Genomic DNA, 18,106 nt, shown 5'->3' with positions numbered 1-18,106 from the left:
TTTGTCTCTGACTCTGTCTTGCATCTTCTGCCAGCATCTATAAAACTGCAACTAGTTACCTTGCTACTTGAAAGAAGAGTAAAATCTCAGATACTTCACGGTTCCTCACAGTTGCAAGCAGTAGTTTCAGAAGCTATTAATAAATGTTTTGTGTGATAGCAATCCTCTCATCAAATTAGTTTTGGAAACGCTGAAGCCAAAAAAAGGATTTAAAAAAATATAGAAGGAAAGTGGGTTCTTTTCCTGTTAAACTCTTTGATAAACTAAACGGCATTATGAATGGCTCTTGGGCATGGGGCAGGGATGGATGGAGTGTGCTAAGTTTCAAGAATTATTGGAATAGGAAGCCTTGCTTCTCCCTTCCTCTATGGGATGCTTAGGAACACTGGAAATAACAATAGAATAAAATTAGTAGGAACGGAAAGTGCGTATAATTACGAATAAGGATGGAAATGCAGTCGGGGTGGTTTTCATATCCTTTGTAAACTAGAATGTGGTAAGCTAACAGTTATGGAAGCAGTACCTACACAGTCCTTTGCAGGTGTGCCCAAACCAAGGAAAGTAACGGGATTTTGCCCAAGGGTCAGATTTTAGAGCCAAAAGGGGGTCTAGAAACAATGCCCAACCCTTCCATTTTACACATGAGGCACCAAGGCCTAGTTGGAGGAAGGCATTTACTTAGAGCCACCCAGTTCATGGGTAGTAATTTTGGCAATAAAGCGTAAATGATTTTAGTAACTTTTCAGTGTTCCTCGCACATTATTTGTTCTCATGTTGTTGTATTGTTTTATTTATTTGCAACTCAGTTTTAAGGTTTCATAAGGCACATAGCATTTTGTCTAACACTCAAAGCTTCTACTAAAGTGTAACAATCGATTGAATATCTATGATATTCACTAGTCACTCTTCACATCCAGCACTGCCCAAAACAACTTTTTGCCATGATGAAAACCCTCCAGCCGGGCGCGGTGACTAATGCCTGTAATCCCAGCACTTTGGGAGGCTGAGGTGGGCAGAAGACCAGAGATTAGGAGTTCGAGACCAGCCTGGCCAATATGGTGAAACCTTGTCTCTACGAAAAATACAAAAATTGACCAGGCGTGGTGGCACACTCCTGTAATCCCAGCTATTTGAGAAGCTGAGGGAAGAGAATGGCGTGAACCAGGAAGGCGGAGCCTGCAGTGAGCTGAGATCGCCCCACTGCACTCCAGCCTAGGAGACAGCAAGACTACGTCTCAAAAAAAAAAAAAAAGAAATTAAAAAAAATCATATTGCCAGTGTCCAGGATGGCAGCCATGAGCCACATGTAGCTATTGAGCACTTGTTAATGTGGCTACTGTGATTGAGGAACTCTTTTCTTAATTTCATTTAATTTTAAGTAATTGAAACTTGCACTTAAATAGCCACATTTGGCTAGCAGCTGCTGTCGTGAGCGCTGTAATGACGAACTGTAGTGACCAGACACTACAATGTGCACACTAGGAATGAGGAAGAATGGAGTCAGAATCCGAGTTATTCCTTTTTGTTGATCTATGACAAGCAGTCATGCCACTGGTGCAGGCCTGAAGCCCCGTTCACTTGTTCCACAAGCATTTAGCAAGCACCTATGTACCAGGCTTTGAGTGGGAGTGTGGGGGTGCACCAACCACTGGCCACGTGGTTGTAAGGGTCTGGGCCTGTGGAATGAAGCAGAAGACGTCATCGTGAAGGAATCAGTTTCAGGCCTCGCGAGAGTTGGCACATGCCACGCGAGGGTCACTGCCCCATTGGCTTCTGAGTCACGGACTGCCCCGGAAGCTTTTGTGTCACGGACTGCCCCGGAAGCTTCTGGGTCAGGGACTGCCCCGGAAGCGTTTGGGTCACGCACAGTTGGGCAGTGAGGCAGGGTCTCACAAAGGCAGCGTCTCACAAAGGCAGCACCCGGAGCCATGCCTTCAGATAGGAGGCAAGCAAAGAGGAGGAACAGGTCAAGTCGCCGTCCCACGCATGCGACTCACTTACATATGGAAACTTATGAGTTGGCGGCAACTGGGTCGAATCCCGAGAGCAGCAGTCCGGGGTCTGAGGCCACCATGGCTGACAGGCCTGAGCCAGGATGGCTGGAATCTCTAAAGATGCAGTTCACCAAACCCCGCGGGATGCTCATACTCTCCATCTGGATACTGCTGTTGGTGTGCTACTACTTGTGCTCCGGTGAGTGCTGGCTCAGGCCAGCGGGGAAACGCTGGGGGAGGGGTAGGGAGAGGGGGCGGGGTGTGGCGACGCGCCGGCACCAACTGTAGGCCTTCCTGCCCCTTCCTGTCCTCTCTCCTCCCCAAGGCCTTTATGGCCCCATCTTCAGCAGTCCTTACAAAGTCCTGCCCTCTCTCGCCTGGCCGCTGGAAGTCTTTCCCGCCTAAACTCACTTCTAAAAGACTTTCCCTCCCCGACTTCCCCTAACAAAAGCCTTTCCTTCCTCACTTCCCACCACAAAATACTAACCTTCCTTGTCGCCGCTTTTTAAAAGTTGAGAACCAGGCGCAGTGGCTCACACCTGTAATCCCAGCACTTAAGAAGGCCGAGGCAGGCAGATCACTTGAGGTCAAGAGTCCAAGAGCAGCCTGGCCAACATGGTGAAACCGCCATCTCTACTAAAAATAAAAATATTAGCCGGGCATGGTGGCACACGCCTGTAATCCCAGCTACTCGGGATTACTGAGGCAGGAGAATCGCTTGAATTCGGGAGGCGGAGGTTGCAATGAGCCGACATGGTGCCACTGTACTCCAGCCTGGTGAGAGAGCGAGACTCCGTCTAAAAAAAAAAATAGGGCCGGGCGCAGTGACTCGCGCCTGTAATCCCAACACTTTGAGAGGCCAAGGCGGGCAGATTGCCTGAGCTCAGGAGTTCAAGACCAGCCTGGCAACAAGGTGAAGCCCCGTCTCTACTAAAATGTAAAAAAATTACCTGGGCGTGGTGTCATGCACCTGTAGTTGCAGCTACTTGGGAGGCTGAGACAGGAGAATTGCTTGAACCCGGGAGGCGGAGGTTGCAGTGAGCTGAGATTGCACCACTGCACTAGCCTTGGTGACAGAGTGAGACTCAGTCTCAAAAAAAAAAAAGAAAAGAAAAAGGCCAGGTGCCATGGCTCATGCCTGTAATCCCAGCACGTGGGGAGGCCGAGGGGGGCGGATCACAAGGTCAGAAGATTGAGACCATCCTGGTTAACACAGTGAAACCCCGTCCGTACTAAAAATACAAAAAAATTAGCCAGGTGTGGTGGCAGGCGCCTGTAGTCCCAGCTACTCGGGAGGCTGAGGCAGGAGAATGGCATGGACCCGGGAGGCGGAGCTTGCAGTGAGCCGAGATCACGCCACTGCACTCCAGCCTGGGTGACAGAGCAAGACTCCGTCTCAAAAAAAAAATAATAATAATAATAATAAAATTGAGGTGAAATTCACATAACATAAAATTAACTATTTTATAGTGAACAATTAAAGGAATTTAGTTCATTTAAATGTTGTGCAACCATCACCCCATGTAGTTCCAAAATATTTTAACCACCCCAAATTAAAACCCACACCCATGAACCAGTTACTCCCAATTCCCCGATCCATAAGGCTACTTCATTCCTTTTTATGGCTGATTAGTATTCCATTGTAGGGGTATACTATATTTTTATCTAGTTTTTGAAATTTACCGAATTTGGGTTGTTTCCACTTTGGGCCTATTGTGAACAATACTACTATGAGCATTTGTGTACAAGTTCTTGTGTAGACGTGTTTTGAGTTCTCTAGGAGTAGAATTGCTGGATCGTATGGGAACTCCGTTGATCTTTTTGAGGAAGTCTCATACTGTTTTACAAAGTGATTGAACCGTTTTACATCTCCATTAACAATGTTTGAAGGTTTCAATTTCACCAATATATGTTATCTGTCCCCCTTGTTATAAATTATAGCCATCATAGTGGGAGTGAAATAGTATCTCATTATGGTTTTGATTTATATTTTCCTAATGCCTAATGACGTTGAACATGTTTTTATATGCTTGCTGGCCTTTTGTACATCTTTGGAGAAATGTCTTTTCAAATTATTTGACCATTTTTAATTGGATTGTTTGTGGTTTTGCTGTTGAGCTTTAATAATTCTTTATATATTCTGGATACTGAATCCTTATCAGATACCTGATTTGCAAATGTTTCCTCCCATTCTGTGGGTAGTCTTTTTACTTCCTTGATAATGTCCTTTGATGTAAAAATGTTTTTAATTTTGAGAAAGTTCAATTTATCTATTTTGTCTTTGGTTGCTTGTGTTTTGGAGTCATATCTATAATCCATTGCCAAATCCAAGGTCATGAAGATTACTCCCATGTTTACTTTTAAGAGTTTTATGGTTTTAACTCTTATATTCAGATTGTTGATCCATTTTGAGTTGATTTTTGCATATGGTGTATGTTAAGGGTCCAACTTCATTCTTTTGCATGTGGATAACCACTTGTCCCAGCACCACTTGTTGAAGAGACGATTTTTTCCTCATTGAGTGCTCTTGGCAGCTTTCTCAAAAATCAGTTGATTATGGATTTATAGATTTAGTTCTGGACTCTCAATTTTATTCTGGTCTGTGTATCTATCTCTATGCTGGTACCACATTCTTTTGATTACTGTAGCTTTATAGCAAGTTTAGAAATTGGAATATGTGAGTCCATCATTTTCGTACTTCTTTATCCATATTGTTTTGTGTATTCATGGCCACTAACAACTCTATATAAATTTGAGAGTCAGCTTTTCCATTTCTGCAAAACGGCCATTGGAATGTTGATAGAGTTGGCATTGAATCTGTAGATCACTTTGGAAGTACTGTCATCTTAACAATATTAAGTATTCCAATCTGTGACCACAAAATGTCTTTACATTTATTAATGTCTTCTTTAATTTATTTCGGTAATGTTTTGTAGTTTTCAGTTTACAAGTCTTTAACTTCCTTGGTTAAATTTATTTTTAGATATTTTATTCTTTTGTATGCTATTGCAAATGGAATGGTTTCCTTTTTCTTTTCAACTTGTACATTGGTGGTGTATAGAAACACGGCTGATTTTTACCTGTTTGTCTCGTACCCTGTAAAGTTGCGAAATTCATTTATTAGCTCTAGTAAGTTTTTTGTGGACCTTTTGGATATTCTAGATATAGAATCATGTTATCTGTAAATAGAGAGAGTTTTACTTTTTACTTTCCTATTTTCATGCCATTTATTTCTTCTTATTGCTTAATTGCTCTTGCTAAAACTTCCAGCACAATATTGAATAGCAGTGATGAAAGCAGGCATCCATGTTTTAGAGGAAGCTTTCGGTTTTTCAACATTGGTTATAATGTTAGCTGTTCATCAGCTCTTCATCATGTTAAGTAAGATTCATTCTGTTCCTTGATTGCTGAGTGATTTTATTATGACAGGGTTTTAGATTTTGTCAGATGCGTTTTTTGCATCAATTGAGATATGAAATTGTTTCTCTTTGTGTATTTTGTTGACTGATTTTCTTACATTGAACCATCTTTAGATTAGTGGGATGAACTCCACTTTACAGTCATTGCGTATAATCCTTGTAATATGCTGTTGCATTTGGTTTGCTAGTATTTTGCAGGATAATTTTGTATCTATATTCGTAAACGATATTGGTCTGCAGTTTTCTTGTGGTGTCTTTTTCTGCCCTTGGGATCAGGTTACTACTGAACTCCTAGAATGAGTTAAGAAGTATTGTTGCTGAAGATTTTGAGAAAGATTGATGTTAATTCTTCTTTAAAAATTTGGTAGAAATTACCAGTGAAGCCATCTGTTCCTAGACTTTTTTTTGTTGAAACATTTTATTTTTTATTTATTTATTGTTTACTTTTAAAAAGTTCTGGGATACATGTGCAGAACGTGCAGGTTTGTTACATAGACATACATGTGCCATGGTGGTTTGCTGCAACTATCAACCTGTCAACTAGGTTTTAAGCGGTATTTGTCAGAATGCTCTCCCTCCCCTTTCCCCCCAACCCCCGACAGGCACTGGTGTGTGATGCTCCCCTCCCTGTGTCCATGTCTTCTCATTGTTCAACTCCCACTTATGAATGAGGACATGCGGTGTTTAGTTTTCTGTCCCTGTGTTAGTTTGCTGAGGATGATAGTTCCCAACTTCATCCATGTCCCTGAAAAGGACATGAACTCATTCTTTTTTATGGCTGCATAGTATTCCGTGGTGTATATGTGCCACATTTTCTTTATCCAGTCTATCATTGATGGGCATTTGGGTTGGTTCCAAGTCTTTGCTGTTGTAAATAGTGCTGCAATAAGCATGCATGTGCATGTGTCTTCATAGTAGAATGACTTATAATCCTTTGGGTATATACCCAGTAATGGGACTGCTGGGTCAAATGGTATTTCTGGTTCTAGATCCTTGAGGAATTGCCACACTGTCTTCCACAATGGTTGGACTAATTTACACTCCCACCAACAGTGTAAAAGTGTTTCTATTTCTTCACATCCTCACCAGCATCTGTTGTTTCCATACTTTTTAATGATTGCCATTCTAACTGGCGTGAGATGGTATCTCATTGTGGTTTTTATTTGCATTTCTCTAGTGACCAGTGATGTTGAGCTTTTTTTTTCATATATTTGTTGGCCTCATAAATGTCTTCTTTTGAGAAGTGTCTGTTCATGTCCTTCACCCACTTTTTAGTGGGGTTGTTTATTTCTTGTAAATTTGTTTAACCTCCTTGTAGATTCTGGTTATTAGACCTTTGTCAGATGGATAGATTGCAAAAATTTTATCCCATTCTGTGGGTTGCCTGTTCACTGTGATGATAGTTTCTTTTGCTGAGCAGAAGCTCTTTAGTTTAATTAGATCCCATTTGTCAACTTTGGCTTTTGTTGCCATTGCTTTTGGTGTTTTAGTCATGAAGTCCTTGCCCATGCCTATGTCCTGAATGGTATTGCCTAGGTTTTCTTCTAGGGTTTTGATGGTTTTAAGTCTTTAATCCATCTTGAGTTAACTTTTGTATAAGGTATAACGAAGGGGTCCAGTTTCTGTTTCCTGCATATGGCTAGTGAGTTTTCCCAACACCATTTATTAAATAGAGAATCCTTTCCCCATTGCTTGTTTGCCAATGATCAGGTGGTTGTAGATGTGGGGTGTTATTTCTGAGGCCTCTGCTCTGTTCCATTGGTCTATATATCTGTTTTGGTACCAGTACTATGCTGTTTTGGTTACTGTAGTCTTGTAGTATAGTTTAAAGTTGGGTAGTGTGATGCCTCCAGCTTTGTTCTTTTTGCTTAGGATTGTCTTGGCTACACAGGCTCTTTTTTGGTTCCACATGAAATTTAAAGTAGTATTTTCTAGTTCTGTGAAGAAAGCCAATGGTATCTTGATGGGAGTACCATTGAATCTATAAACTACTTTGGGCAGTATGGCCATTTTCACGATGCTGATTCTTCCTATCCATGAGCATGGAATTTCTTTTTCCATTTGTTTGTGTCATCTCTTATTTCCTTGAGCAATGGTTTGTAGTTCTCCTTGAAGAGGTCATTCATGTCCCTTGTAAGTTGTATTCCTAAGTATTTTCTTTGTAACAATTATGAATTGGAGTTCACTCATGATTTGTTTATTATTGTTTTTATTATTGGTGCTTGTTTATTATTGGTGTATAGGAATGCATGTTATTTTTGCTCATTGATTTTGTATTCTGAGAGTCTGCTGAAGTTGTTTACAGCTTAAGGAGTTTTGGGGCTGAGATAATGGGATTTTCTAAATATATACAATCATGTGGTCTGCAAACAGAGACAATTTGACTTCCTCTCTTCCTATTTGAATACCCTTTATTTCTTTCTCTGGCATGATTGCTTTGGCCAGAACTTCCAATACTGTGTTGAATAGGAGTGACGAGAAAGGGCATCCTTGTCTTGTGCCGGTTTTCAAAGGGAATGCTTCCAGCTATTGTCCATTCAGTATGATGTTGGCTATGGGTTTGTCATAAATAGCTCTTATTATTTTGTGGTACTGAGAAGAATGTATATTCTGTTGATTTGGGGTAGAGTCTTCTATAGATGTCTGTTAGGTCTGCTTGTCCAGAGCTGAGTTCAAGTCCTGAATATCCTTGTTAATTTTCTGTCTTGTTGTTCTGTCTAATATTGACAATGGGTTGTTAAAGTCTCCCTGTATTACTGTGTGAGAGTCTGTCTTTTTGTAGGTCTCTAAAAATTTGGTTTATGAATCTGGGTGCTCCTGTATTGGGTGCGTATGTATTTAGGAAAGTTAGCTCTTCTTTTCGCATTGATCCCCTTTACCATTATGTAATGCCCTTCTTTGTCTTTTTTGTTTAGATTTGTTTTATCAGAGACTAGGATTCCAACCCCTGCTTTTTTTTTTTTTTTTTTTTTTGCTTTCCACTTGCTTGGTAAAATTTCTCCATCCCTTTATTTTGAGACCGTGTATGTCTTTGCATGTGAGATGGGTCTCCTGAATACAGGACATCAGTGGATCTTGGCTCCATCCAATTTGCCAGTCTGTGTATTTTAATTGGAGCATTTAGCCCATTTACATAAGGTTAATATTGTTATGTGTAAATTTCATCCTGTCATCATGATGCTAGCTGTTTATTTTGCACATTAGTTGATGCAGTTTCTTCATAGTGTCATTGGTCTTTATATTTTGGCGTGTTTTTGCAGTGGCTGGTACTGGTTTTTCTTTTCCATATTTAGTGCTTCCTTCAGGTACTCTTGTAAGGCAGGCCTGGTGCTGACAAAAATCCCTTAGCATTTGCATGTCTGTAAGCATTTTATTTCCCCTTTGCTTATGAAGCTTAGTTTGGCTGGATATGAAATTCTGGGTTGAAAATTCTTTTCTTTAAGAATGTTAAATATTGGCACCCACTCTATTCTGCCTCTAGGGTTTCTGCAGAGAGACCTGCTGTTAGTCTGATGGGCTTGCCTTTGTAGGTAACCTGACCTTTCTGTCTTGCTGCCCTTAACATTTTTTACATTTTTTCCTTCATTTTAACCTTGGTGAATCTGATGATTATGTGTCTTGGGGTTGCTCTTCTCGAGGAGTATCTTTGTGGTGTTCTCTCTATTTTCTGAATTTGAATGTTGGCCTGTCTTGCTTGGTTGGGGAAAGTTCTCCTGGATAATATCCTGAAGTGTTTTCCAACTTTGTTCCATTCTCGCTGTCACTTTCAGGGATCTCAATCAAACGTAGGTTTTGCCTTTTCACATAGTCCCATATTTCTTGGAGGCTTTATTCATTCCTTTTCAATCTTTTTTCTCTAATCTTGTCTTCATGCCATATTTCATTAAGTTGATCTTCAATCTCTGATATCCTTTCTTCTTCTTAATTGATTTGGCTATTGATACTTGTGTATGCTTCACGAAGTTCTCGTGTTGTGTTTTTGAGCTCCATCAGTTCATTTATGTTCTTCTCTAAACTGCTTATTCTAGTTAGCAGTTCCTGTAACCTTTTGTCAAGGTTCTTAGCTTCCTTGCATTAGGTTAGAACATGCTCCTTTAGCTCAGAGGAGCTTGTTATTACCCACCTTCTGAAGCCTACTTCTGTCAATTCATCAAACTCATTCTCTGTCCAGTTTTGTGCCCTTGCCGGAGAGGAGTTGTGATCATTTGGAGGCAAAGAGGCATTCTGGTTTTTGGAATTTTCAGCATTTTTGCACTGGTTTTTTCTCATCTTTGTGGATTTATCTACCTTTGATCTTTGAGGCTGAAGACCTTTGGATGGGATTTCTGTGTGGATGTTCTTTTAGCTGATGTTGATGTTACTGCTTCCTGTTTGTTAGTTTTTCTTCTAACAGGCCCTTCTGCTGCAGGTCTGCTGTAGTTTGCTGGAGGTTCACCCCAGACCCTGTTTTCTTGGGTATCACCTGTGGAGGCTGCAGAACAGCAAAGATTGCTTTCTGCTCCTTCCTCTGAAAGCTTTGTCTCAGAGGGGCACCAGCCTGATGCCAGCCAGAGCTCTCTCCTGTGTGAGGCACCTCTCAACCCCTGTTGGGAGGTCTCTCCCAGTCAGGAGCCACAGGGATCAGGGACCCACTTGAGGATGCAGTCTGTCCCTTAGCAGAGCTCGAGTGCTGTGCTTGTAGAATCCTCCTTGTCAGGGTCCACTGCTCTCTTCCGAGGTGGCAGGTAGGAACGTTTAACTCTGCTGAAGCTGCGCCAACAAGCCGCGCCTTTCCTCGGATGCTCTGTCCCAGTGAGATGGGAGTTGTATCTATAAGCCCCTGACTGGGGTTGCTGCCTTTCTTGCAGAGATGCCCTGCTCAGCAAAGAGCAATCTAGAGAGGCTGTCTGGCCACAGCTGCTTTGCTGCACTATGTTGAGTTCCACCCAGTCCTTAGCACAGTCAGGGGAAAGCTGCCTACTCAAGCCTCAGTAATGGCGGATGCCCCTCCCCACACCAAGCTCAGTCGTCCCAGGTCGATTTCAGACTGCTGTGCTGGTAGGGAGAATTTCAAGTCAGTCTTTGTTAGCTTGCTGGGTTCTGTGGGAGTTGGACCCACTGGCTTGGCTCCCTGGCTTCACTCCCCTTTCCAAGGAGTGAAAGGTTCTGTCTCACTGGGTTTCCAAGTGCCACTGGGCTAAGAAAAAAAAAAAAAAACAACTCCTGCAGCTAGCTCCATGTCTGTCTGAACAACTGCCAGTTTTGTGCTTGAAACCCAGGACCCTGGTGGTGTAGGCACATGAGGGAATCTCCTGGTCTGCGGACTGCAAAAACCATAGGAAAAGCATAGTATCTGGGCCAGATAGCACAGTCCGTCACAGATTCGCTTGGCTGGAAAAGGGAGGCCTCTGCTCCTTGCACTTCCCAGGTAAGGCAACACCCCACCCTGCTTCTACTCACCCTCCATGGGCTTCACCCACTGCCTAACCAGTCCCAATGAGGTGAACAGTGTACCTCAATTGGAAATGCAGAAATCACCCACCTTCTGCATTGGTCTTTCTGGGAGCTGCAGACCAGAGCTGTTCCTTTTCAGCCATCTTGCCAGCAGATGCCCTTGTTTTTGTATTTTTATATTGATATATCATAGTTGTATGTATTTTTGGAGTACATGTGATATTTTAATATGTATACACAATGTGTAGTGATCAAATCCAGGTAATTGAGATACCCATTACCTCAAAAATTTATCTTTGTGTTGGGGGCATTCCAATTCTTTTCTTCTAGCTACTTTGAAATATGAAACAAATTATTGTTAACTATAATTTCTCTATTGCAAGGGAGATTTTGTTTAGTGTTTCAATCTCTTTACTTTTTATAAGTATTCTTTGAAAGGTCTTCCCTCCTTAACCTCCCTTCACAAAGTACTACCTTTCCGTTCCCTCCTTTCAGAAATGACTTTCTCTCATAGATGGCTTTCCTCTCTCATCTCTCCTAAGGCCTTCTTTTCAGTATCTCCATCACATGGGACTAACCTTCTTCACCGCACCACTCAAAGTACTAACCTCCATCATCTCCTGTCTTAAAACTTTTCTACCCCTAACCTCACTTGCTAACCTCCCGTACTTCACTACACAAATTTCCTCAGTCACTTCCCCTCACAAAAGTCTTTCCTTGCTCATTTCCCCTCACGAAAGCCTTTCTTTACTCACCTTCCATCACAGAGTCCTACCCTCCCACATGTTCACTCACAAATGCCTTCCTTTATCTACCTCTAAAGGCTTCTTATCACACTTCTTCTGACAAAGTGATTCCTTTTCTCACGTCAGTCATGAAGGCCTTTAATTCCTCAACTCTCCACTAAAATTGCTTGTCTTCCTTCACAAAGACCTTCCTCCCTCATCTCTCACAAGGGCCTTTCTTCTCTCACCTCCCTCATGAAATTATAACCCCCTTCATCTCCTCTTCATAGTCCTTTCTTCTCTCACCAATACATTCCCTGTCTCACCTTTGCTTATATAGTTCTAACCTCCCTTATCTCTCCTCAGAAAGGTATACCCTCCTTCTTGTCCTCTACCAAAATCTTCTTTCCATGCTCTCCCCTAACAAAATTCTAACCTCTTTCACCTCCCCTCACAAAGACCTTGCCTTCTTTTATGATTGCCTTTCCTGCTTTCTTTACCCTCACAGTTGACTTCCCTCCCTGCTCAAAGGCCTTCTTCCCTCAAGTCCCCTCACAAAACCCTAACTTCCTCATCTCCTTTCCCAAAAAACTTCCCTCCTTCACTTACCACAAAGGCCTTCCCTTTTTTACCCTCACAAATGCCTTCCCTCCTTCATCACCATTCCAAAAGTTTTTCTTGTCCTTCAGTCAGGGTCCTTTCATTTCTCACCTCCGCACAGTGACTTTCCTTTGCCCACTTCACAGGCCTTCTCTCAAAAGTTTTTCATTCCTTATCTCACAGAGCCCTTTTCTCCGCTCTCTTAAAGTCTTCAGTCCCTTACTTCCCTTCTTTTACCTTATATCATCCTCTCCCTCTCTAAGCTACCTTCACTAAGGCCTTGCCTCTCTCCCTCAAATTCCTTCCCCTACCTCTTTATTTACCCTCCTCCAGGCCTTTACTCACTCCCCCTCAGAAGCCTACTTTCAGCTCTCCAAAGTTCTTCTCCTCACTCAGGTTTTCCTTCCTTTACCATCCAAAGGTACTTTCCAATTCTTCCCCAAAGCCTCCTTTTCTTCCTTCTACATAGTGGTCTTTCTGCCTCATGTGCCTCACTCAAAGTCTTTCCCTCCTCCTCCAGATTCTCCCAACCTGAACTTCTTTTCCTTTTCCTACACCCTTCTTTCCTTCCATAACCTTCCTAAGTCTCAGATTGTTTTCTCAAAACAGCTTTCTCTGTATTATCCACAATAGCATGCCTTTTCTCCCAACCCCTCACAAATGTATTTCATGTTCTCATCTGCACAGAGGCCTTAGATTTCCCACAGTCTCCTGCCTTTGAGCTCCAGACCCAAGCCCAAAGACTTCAGCATCCCCACATCTAATCCCAATGGCTTCTTTCTCCGTGCTCTCCCTAGAGGTTTTCCATCTTCTCAACCAACGTCCACCCACAGTCAAAGAGGGAGGCAAAGATTGGGCAATGGCATCACAGCTAAAAAGAATGGAGACTTCTGTACACTATGTCACAACTACATGGGTTTATAGGTTTTTGTGAGGAATGAAATTCGAAGTTAAATAAAATAGATGCTGTGTTTGATCAATTATTTGAAATAAGTTAGAAAATATGATTTCTGTTCTTTGAAAAAATGTTAAGATATTTTTAATGATCATTTATGTTTTGACGAACGGAGCAAGATGGTGCATTTCCGGGTTTTTTCATCACCAACTTTTCCCCGTGTGCGCGAGGATGCAGCTGGCGCCCGGAAGGTGCAGACCACCAGGCATGCGCCAGTGATGTCAATCCGAAGAGATCAAGATTTACCTGGTGGCACCTGCGGCGCCTTGCCGCCCCCCCCCCCCCCCCCCCCCCCCCCCGCTCCCCTGACGCGTCCGTGCCCCGCCTATTGCCCTTCCACTCCTAGAAAAGCCACTCCGGGCAGATGCACGGGCGGGCTTCCTCAGCCCCTACCTTTGTCGGGACTGCATTAGGACTCTGCCCGAGAGCTCTACTGGTGACTCTCTCGCCTCCTTTGCCGGAGGCCAACAGACTTCACCCCATAACCTTTTTCTCTGGAGCTAAATGACCAAAGAATAATTTGCAGTTTTTGCTTTTAGCCTTGCCTACTCGCTGGTTCTTTTGCGCTCGCTCTGGTGGTCTTAGAAAAACAAATCAATTTACAAATCATAGTATTACTACAAATTATTCAGGTTTATTTCTACTATTTATCTAAAACACCAAAGTAATTCTGAATTACTGAATTTGTAATAGTACAACACTAAAAGTCTTCTTATCCTCTAAAAAGTAAGCTGAAAACAAAACTATAATTGTATATTTTTTCTTAGTCAGTGAGTTCTTCATTTTCTATTTCTATTTTGAGTAGAACTCCCACAACAAAAAAGAATACTGTCTAATTCAGTGTGATTTCTTTATTTCCAGGAGTACTTTTTCTGTTATAGGGCTAGCATGTTTTCTTCTAAAATAATCCATGATTCATTCTTTATATTGTTAGATTTCCCAGATTCTCAGGAGGTAATATGTGACTGTATGAATTAAATTTAATTTGCATTTAAAATTATTTCACTTAATTGACATAACAAAATGCACTGTGTTATGGGCTGAATTGTGTCCCCTCACCAAAAACAGTTGCAATTTTAACCCCAATACCTTATTTGTGATCTTATTTGGAGATAAGGTCTTCATAGAGATAATCAAGTTAAAATGAGGTCATCTGGAGTGTATTTTAATTCACTGTGAATGGTGTCCTTATAAAAAAGGGGAGACTTGGACACAGAGACAGACACCTATACAGGAAAGACTATTTCAATCTGCAAGCTAAGGAGAGGCCTTTCCTCACAGTCCTCAGAAGGAACCAGCCCTACTAACACCTTGATTTTGGACTTCTAGCCTCCAGACGTGTGAAACAATAAATTTCTGTTTTAAGTCACCCAGTTTATGGTATGTTGTTACAACAGCCCTAGAAAACTAATATACATCAGAAGGTAAAATAATTGTCCATGGTCCTGTAGAATTATGGCGAAAGCAAAACATATGGCTCTGACATTAAAATTCCCTTTTTCATTTCTAGACGGACCCCAGTGAGTTCTCTTACATTTAATGCTACTGAGAGGACTCGAAGTTGAGTGACCTGAGGTAACTCTGGGATATCCCTCCAGTTTGTATTGTCATTTGCATTCCCAAGCCACATTGCCTTTCAGGTTATATTTATGCAAAAGACATACAGACCAGTTGCATACAGGATGAGGAGAGAAGCAAATTGGGGACTGGGAGTTTGATCCCACCAATTATCTGTAACCTATTCAGTCAGTCCTAATTGCTCATCCTTTTTAGGGAAATTTAAAAAATGAGAAGTAAAGATGGACCAGTAGGTAATATTTTCAAATTGCCTTAGCTCCATGGACAAATCCCAGTAACTAGTTTCTGTATCATTATATTAGAATACCTTATTTATCTGATATCCTTGCGGAGTGAATGAGGCATTACACATAGAAAGTCTGGCTGCCTGCCATGTACCTAATTGAGCACAAGGCTAGCTTTTGCTTTAACCCTGTGTACATGTGGTGTAGTTGGAGGAGCCCTAAGCTAGGAATCAGGAGATCTAGGTTGCCCTGATTGTTCACATTAACTTGCTGTGTGACCTTTGATGAGTCATTTCACCTCTTCAGGCTGTAGCTATCTTGTTGAAAAAATGAAGAAATTTCACTAGGTAAGCATTTCTTCTGTTCACTCCTTTCAAGCTAGGAGCCCTAAGCTAGGAATTAGGAGATCTAGGTTGCCCTGATTGTTCACACTAACTTGCTGTGGACCTTTGATGAGTCATTTTACCTCTTTAGGCTTCAGTTATCTTGTCGAAAAAATGAAGAAATTTCTTTCACTAAGTGGGCATTTCTCCTGTTCAGTCAGAATGCTTGGTTATCTTGATGATACCAGTCATTCACAATTCCCTTTAGGCTACCTTACTTTTTTATATTAATATATTTATTTAAAAGGGAACTGTACCATAGTTATAAATGGAAAGTTGACCATATTTGCTATTAATAACATTATTAATAAAAGCAAATATCCTTAAAACAAAGTAATGATATTAAATTTAAAATTGTAAGCAATAAAAATGAACAATGAAAGTCATGTAACAAACTATTTGTTTTGCATTGTATTAAGCACTTCACATGTGACATCATTTAATCCTTATAACACTTCAAAATAAATATCACCATTTTGCAGATGAGTAAACTGAGGCAACGAGAAGTTTACTGACATGCTCAAGTTCACCAACTAGTATGTGGCAGAGCCAGGATGCAAACTCAGGTCTGTTTGAGGCCAACGCCCAGAAAGACAGTGGCATAGGTAGACCCTCAACTTGAAGCCCCAGTAAAATCCTTTAGAAACTGATACAGTTAGCCACTGCTCTTTCTGTCTCCCCACCCTGTCATTCAGTTTCTCATCTATTAGACCTCACACCAGAGTGGGCGGGTGGGGCGGGAGGGGGCAACATAATTTGTAAAATGAAAATACAAGATCTCTCATTCAAAATTTATGGATTTCAAAATGGTGATGGCAAAACATTAAACCAAGCATGGAGCTCCCCAAGTGTGGGGCCCTGTTTGACTGCACAAGTCACATATAGATGAAGCTCTCTGTCTGCACTGAGTCTGGTGTTTCTTTTCCGTTGAAATGTAGTTAGATTTTTAGTCATTCATTTGTAACAGGGAAATTTAAAACTAAAAATTCTTTGTGACAAGGAAACATAATTGGTTCTTTACTATTTTCTGCTACCAATTTAAAAGGCTGACTCCTAATCTTTTATTTGCTGAATATGCTAATGAGTGTGAAGATGCAAATTAGAGGCCAAGAGGATGAAATTATTCTTCATATGAAAAAAAATGGAGGAGGGGAAAAAGGCTGGAGGCTGTTTGGGTAGAGAGGAAGACCTGAGAAAAAGGCTTGTGTGCTGGCTGATGGGAGACTTTGGAGACAGAAGAAAAGGAGACAATCGTCCCACGGAAGAAAGAACAGGGATGAAAGTTTATAAAGCCTAAGCAAAAATAATAAAGCTGGAGGCATCACACTACCTGACTTCAAACTATACTACAAGGCTCCAGTAACCAAAACAGCATGGTACTGGTACCAAAACAGATATATAGACCAATGGAAAAGAACAGAGGCCTCAGAAATAACGCCACACATCTACAACCATCTGATCTTTGACAAACCTGTGAAAAACAAGCAATGGGGAAAGGATTCCCTATTTAATAATATGTTGGAAAACTGGCTAGCCATATGCAGGAAACAGAAACTGGACACTTTCCTTACACCTTATACAAAAATTAACTCAAGATGGATTAAGACTTAAATGTAAGACCTAAAACCATACAAACCCTAGAAGAAAACCTAGACAGTTCCATTCAGGACACAGGCATGAGCAGAGACTTCATGACTAAAACACCAAAAGCAATGGCAACAAAAGCCAAATTGACAAATGGGATCTAATTAAACTAAAGAGCTTCTGCTCAGCAAAAGAAACTCTCATCAGAGTGAACAGGCAACCTATAGAATGGGAGAAAATTTTTGCAATCTATCCATCTGACAAAAGGTTACTATCCAGAATCTACAAAGAACTTAAACAAATTTACAAGAAAAAAAAAACTCCATCAAAAAGTGAGCAAAGGATATGAACAGACACTTCTCAAAAGGAGACATTTATGTAGCCAAAAAACATATGAATAAAAGCTCATCATCACTGGTCATTAGAGAAATGCAAACAAAAACCAAATGAGATACCATTTCACGCCAGTTAGAATGGCAATCATTAAAATGTATGGAAACAACAGATGCTGGAGAGGATGTGAGAAATAAGAACACTTTTACACTGTTGGTGGGACTGTAACTAGTCCAACCATTGTGAAGACAGTGTGGCAATTCCTCAAGGATCTAGAACCAGAAATACCATTTGACCCAGCAATCTCATTACTGGGTATATACCCAAATAATTATAAATCATTCTACTATAAGGACACATGCACATGTATGTTTATTGCGGCACTATTTACAATAGTAAAGACTTGGAACCAACCCAAATGCCCATCAATGATAGACTGGATAAAGAAAATGTGGCACATATACACCACAGAATACTATGCAGCCATAAAAAAGAATGAGTTCATGTCCTTTGCAGGGACATGGATGAGGCTGGAAACCATCATTCTCAGTAAACTAACACAGGAACAGAAAACTAAACACTGCATGTTCTCACTCATAAGTAGGAGCTGAACAATGAGAACATATGGACACAGAGAGAGGAACATCACACACCAGGGCGTGTGATGTCAGGAGGTCGGGGGCTAGAGGAGGGATAGCATTAGGAGAATTACCTAATGTAGATGGGGGTTGATGGGTGCAGCAAACCACCATGGCCCGTGTATACCTATGTAACAAACCTGCACGTTCTGCACATGTATCCCAGAACTCAAAGTATTTAAAAAAAAAACAAAGTTTATAAAGATTTGCCATATGGCAAGTCATGTCAGTTGTGTTTCA

General features: G+C 41.3%; 1 protein-coding gene across 1 annotated transcript in view; it reads left to right on the top strand.

Moving 5' to 3' along the window:
• Positions 1-1,858: 1,858 nt before the first annotated feature.
• FMR1NB (FMR1 neighbor) overlaps positions 1,859-18,106 on the top strand; it is a 45,725-nt gene continuing 29,477 nt past the window's right edge. Inside the window, exon 1 of the mRNA XM_033201303.1 lies at positions 1,859-2,193. Within this exon, the coding sequence (XP_033057194.1) occupies positions 1,929-2,193 (265 nt within the window). The 5' untranslated portion in view covers positions 1,859-1,928. The remainder of the gene's footprint in view (positions 2,194-18,106) is intronic.

Source organism: Trachypithecus francoisi, unplaced genomic scaffold (genome assembly GCF_009764315.1).
Source record: "Trachypithecus francoisi isolate TF-2019V2 unplaced genomic scaffold, Tfra_2.0 Lachesis_group6, whole genome shotgun sequence".
Classification (NCBI taxonomy): Eukaryota; Metazoa; Chordata; class Mammalia; order Primates; family Cercopithecidae; genus Trachypithecus; species Trachypithecus francoisi.
This window is presented reverse-complemented; position numbering and strand designations above follow the sequence as displayed.